The sequence below is a fragment of the Centroberyx gerrardi genome, unplaced genomic scaffold (assembly GCF_048128805.1).
Source record: "Centroberyx gerrardi isolate f3 unplaced genomic scaffold, fCenGer3.hap1.cur.20231027 Scaffold_70, whole genome shotgun sequence".
Lineage (NCBI taxonomy): Eukaryota > Metazoa > Chordata > Actinopteri > Beryciformes > Berycidae > Centroberyx > Centroberyx gerrardi.
This window is the reverse complement of record NW_027605205.1, coordinates 76505-81504: the sequence shown is the minus strand read 5'-3', so window position 1 is coordinate 81504 and position 5000 is coordinate 76505. Positions and strand designations below refer to the sequence as shown.

The 5000-nt window shown below is 42.4% G+C and overlaps 1 protein-coding gene across 1 annotated transcript in view; it reads left to right on the top strand.

Annotated features, from left to right (window-relative positions):
• LOC139915452 (kalirin) overlaps nt 1–5000 on the top strand; it is a 102681-nt gene that overhangs the window by 73431 nt on the left and 24250 nt on the right. Inside the window, 2 exon segments of the mRNA XM_078282312.1 lie at nt 3255–3333; nt 3639–3803. Of these exon segments, the coding sequence (XP_078138438.1) occupies nt 3255–3333; nt 3639–3803 (244 nt within the window).

Sequence of the window (5000 nt, the reverse complement as noted above, 5' to 3'; positions counted from 1 at the left end):
GTGTGTGTGTGTGTGTGTGTGTGTGTGTGTGTGTGTGTGTGTGTGTGTGTGTGTGTGTGTGTGTGTGTGTGTGTGTGTCTGCCAGGCTGCAGGTCTCCTGGCAACAGAGACCCTTCTTCCATACAGGAGACCTGATACCTGACAGATGGCCACACACACACACACACACACACACACACACACACACACACACTCTGACATTTACAAAGACAATGAGAAGAGAGAAAACAGGAGCGGACAGACAGAGGGAGAGAAGGAAGAGAGAAAGATAGAAAGATCAGCTCGGCTTTGACTGATATTCACTTCAGTTCAGTTAAACACTTCTGTTCTTTTTAGAGAGAGAGAGAGAGACAGAGACAGAGACAGAGAGAGAGAGAGAGGGAGAGAGAGAGAGAGAGAGAGAGAGAGAGAGAGAGAGTCATTGTGTTGATACAGTCCACAATAAAGAGAGAGCGGTCTCTGAAAATCTCTGTTAGTATTCCAGAGGTGTGGAGAACACACACACACACACACACACACACACACACACACACACACACACACACCCCTCCAGTCATCAGCTGACAGAGTGCAGTTGTGTTTTTACAGTATACACACACTCACTCACTCTCTCTCTCTCTCTCTCTCTCTCTCTCTCTCTCTCTCTCTCTCTCTCTCTCTCTCTCTCTCTCTCTCTCTCTCTCCCTCTGACTGGAAAACTGGTAAACTGCAGAGTTCACTGTGAAAAAACACCATGTGTGTTTCACCGTTTGTTTTGTGTGTGTGTGTGTGTGTGTGCGTGTGTGTGTTGTGTTTCTTTATATTTGTGTGTGTTCTGCCTTCATGCAGCTCATAGGTTTAATTCAGATGTGATCAGTGTTTCCTATTCAGCTGAATGGGAGTGAAGGTCAGGATGACATCAGCAAGACGAGCACTGTGTGTGTGTGTGTGTGTCTGAAGTCATATTCTCATCATATCAGACTGTAGTAAAGTCTCCAAACCTGCTGACTGGAGACTGACTGGTCTGATCATGTGATCATGTGATCAGTTATCAGTCTGGGATCAATTATGAGTCGTTGGTCTCCAAACTATCAGCTGAGGAACTTTGGTCTTATTTAGATTTTGCTTTCAAATAAAATCAGATGCAGTTTGAAAGCTCATTTTGTTGTTTTGTTGTTAGTGAGCATGAGCTCCGTTTCATTCCCTCAATTTGTTTTTTTTCCTTCCCACAAATTCATAATTTGTGCGTACAAAATTAATGAATTATAATCATGTTCCCACATCAGTTATTCCAAAAAGCCGAACCGCCGATTTAAACGACCTCTGAAAACACGCTGCTAGCTTTTTTCTCCCGATGGGCTCATTCCCAGTCGGGATCCGATATTCATCATTTTTCCAATTATCATTATTTTGTCTGATATGATTGCCGATAAAATAAATAGGAGAAAATATAATGTTGAAATGTTGTTTTCTAGTATTTAATTAAACATAATGTATCTTTAAAGGCATTTAAAGAAAGTTTTGTGTTGGAGTTTGTGTAGCTGTAAATTTTGAAACAAGAATTTTCATTTTTACTACAAATGTACAGTATAAGTGTACAGTATAAATGTACAGTATAAGTGTACAGTATAAATGTACAGTATAAGTGTACAGTATAAATGTACAGTATATTAGTATATTGGCCCCAAAAATCGGTTATCGGTCTCCTTGATTACTAATAATCTGTATCGGCCCTGAAAAACCACATCGCTGGACCCCCAGGTTCCCTGCTGTTATAATGCTAAAAACTAAAATATGTGTTTGGACTCACTCAGAGAGATGAACAGCTTCCACTCCTTCTGTCTGTCTGTTTCTGTGACAAGCTGCTGGACCGGCTGCTCCCAGGTCAGCTCAGACCGAAGTTCACATGAGGTCACAGGTCAGAAACACAGAAGGACCTCAGGCTGCTCTTTCTGTCCATCGGCCTGGAGCGGCTGAACCTGCTCTTCACTTCTTCTTCTTCTTCTTCTCTTTCTTTTTCCGCTTGATGCACCTCGGCTGTCCGGTTTGGTTTCTCCTCTAAACACACAGACAGAAGTGTGGATTAGAAGTTCCTCAGCAGATCTGCATCTGCAAACACGACCTGCAGCTGGGAGCGTTTCTCATTTTCATGTTTCAAGTTTCCTCAGTTGTTTCTGTGTTGGAAGACTTTCCTCCAAACCTGCTCAGCCTCAGTAGAGAATTCAGAAATACAGAAACATCACTTCTTCCCTCCTGAGAAACACACTTATTATCGATCTGTTTTGGTCTAAAACAGTGAGATTGAGTAGATCCAGTAGTTGTGTTAATCTACTTAATGCTGTTAATGAAGTTGAGTTACAAACTTTAACATTATTATTCTGTAGGGAAATGCAGACTCTCTGTTTTGTTGTCTAGCTGTGATGTTTCTCCAGACTTCTTGTCACAGGCTGTTCTAGAGGTTTTTCCCGCTTTTTCTTTGTTTTTCGACTTCTCTGTTTGTTTCATTCACTCATAACTTGAAGATTATTTCTTCTTGAGGTTTTGTTGGATGAATTTTGTGGGTTTTTCCTCACCAGCTGAAGTGATCTGTAGTATCAAAGCTGCCGTGTTCACCATGCCACCGGAAGTCCTAGATGGTTTTTGTGTAAAACAGTGATATTACTTATTACTTTATATTACTTTTTCTTTTTTTTTTTTTTTACTGTTTTTACTACTTAACTTTGAAGCTACTTAAGGTGAAATTTAAGAGGAAAATCAGAGTTGAAGAGGTTAAGGAAATCCAAGTATAAGGCCCAGAGCTGATGAGCTTCTTGTTAGTGAAGTTACAGCAGCAGATTTTAATGTTAATTATCATAATAGATCTGATTTCATTATTCTGCACTGAAATACTGAGCAGGTGGTTTTTGTGGGACGGCAGTGTTCCTGATCTGAGATCAGTGCCAGCACTCTGTGGGTTTCCACTGCTGAGTCAGCTCGTTTCACCTCTCACACACACACACACACACACACACACACACACTTTACTATTACTGTCATTGTGAGGACATTATGAGTATGAAATTGGGTTACGTCTATCCCAGTTTACTGTACACTTATTCCATTTTTTTGTTCTTATGCAAATCTGAAGATCTAACAATTCAAATACATTTTGCCTGGACGATGTGTTGAGATATGAAAATGTTAGACTCATTCTCTCTCTCTCTCTCTCTCTCTCTCTCTCTCTCTCTCTCTCTCTCTCTCTCTCTCTCTCTCTCTCTCTCTCTCTCTCTCTCCAGCTCTCTGGTGGTTGTGAGTTGACGGTCGTCCTTCAGGACTTCACAGCAGGCTGCAGCACTGAGCTCTCCATCAGTACAGGTGACAAACAACAAAACTCTACTGACAAACTACTGTCACTAAACTTCCATTATGTTATTGTATTATGTACCATTATGTTATATATGTAGGTATGTATTGTAGGTAGAGATTATAGTGAAACTATGATCAAAACAATCATTCTTCTAGATTCTCTAGTTGTGTTAACTTCTTGTAAATGAAATAATGGTAACAATTCATCAATTTGCTGGGGGACCCTCTGAAACCCCCTCAAGGACCCCTTGTGGTCCCCGGACCCCACGTTGGGAACCATTGGTCTATATAACACTATACCCCCCCCACTCCAGGCCAGACGGTGGAGCTGTTGGAGCGGCCCAGCGACCGGCCCGGCTGGTGTCTGGTCAGGACCACGGACCGCAGCCCGCCGCAGGAAGGACTGGTTCCCAGTTCAGCGCTGTGCATCTCCCACTCCAGGTCCAGCGTGGAGATGGACTGCTTCTTCACCGGGAAAGGTAGGAGCGATCCGAAACGTCATTACTGCAGGAGGAAACATCGTCACTGAGGGTAGAAATGTTGTCAGTCACATTTCCATTAAATGTGGCGTCCCACAGGGGTCGATTTTGGGCCCCATCCTGTTCTCCATCACACGCTTTCAGATATTAACGTTTTTAGTGTTGAAATGCTGCTGACGTGCAGTTTTGACATGACACTAGCAGCCGAGCCATTCTCATTAGTTGCTGCTGCTTTTTGCGTGTTTTAAAGGACATAGGTCATGACAGGGGTTTATAATAACAGTAATAAACTTATATCGCTCTTTTGTAAAAGCAAAGTTTGAGAAGTTCTCTTCAGAAAGGCATTTGGTGTTGCAAGGTCAGCATTCATACTAAAGTCAAAATCTGCTCTCAGGATCAGAGTAAAGTTCTTCATGATGTTTTGCAGATAAATGTAGTTTATTTTAAAGTCGTCACAATACTGGCTCCTGATTGGCCGACAGCAGCGGCTCCTCTAATTCAAATGAGGTAAGTCTGCTGAGTGGAGGCTCCAGTTCAGATGCTGCAAACCGGACCCTGATTGGACGGATTTCAGTCATTCTTTAGTGAGGGAGCCAATCAGGAGCGAGTCCAGCTGTGATGCGTTTCCTCGAGTTGGACTGAAACTGACTGGAAAAAAGTTTTGAAAATGCAATAACATTAAATGTAACAGTTAACAATAATGTTCCCAACTGTTCCTTTGATCAGACCAACACTGCTGCTGATGATTTTTATTTTATTTTATTTTATTTTTTTTGGTACCCCCTCGTCCAGGCCGGTTTGATCAGTTTGATGCTGGTCGGGGAAACGCTGATCTCAGCAGTAAGGCACTGCTGAGAAACACACCGGTCAGTAAAAAGTGTGACAACATGCCCCGGTCTCCCCTATTTTATCAGATGGAAATTTAGCTAACAAGGTGAAAAAGTAATTTCTCATCTCATGGTGACTTTAATGAGGACAGAAGCAGGATGAACACATGCAGGAGGAGTCAGTCCCTCTCTGTCCTGCAGAGGGCGCCGTCTCTCCATCCTGCTCCACACTCTGCTGCTCTGGTCTGCTGGGGGTCGACAGATCATTTGCAAAATGATTGGGGGAAATATGAAGTAGATATAGACAGAAACAGAAGGACTTAAACTCTGAATGACACGCTGTTCTCCTGTAAAGTGGTAAATTCATGGT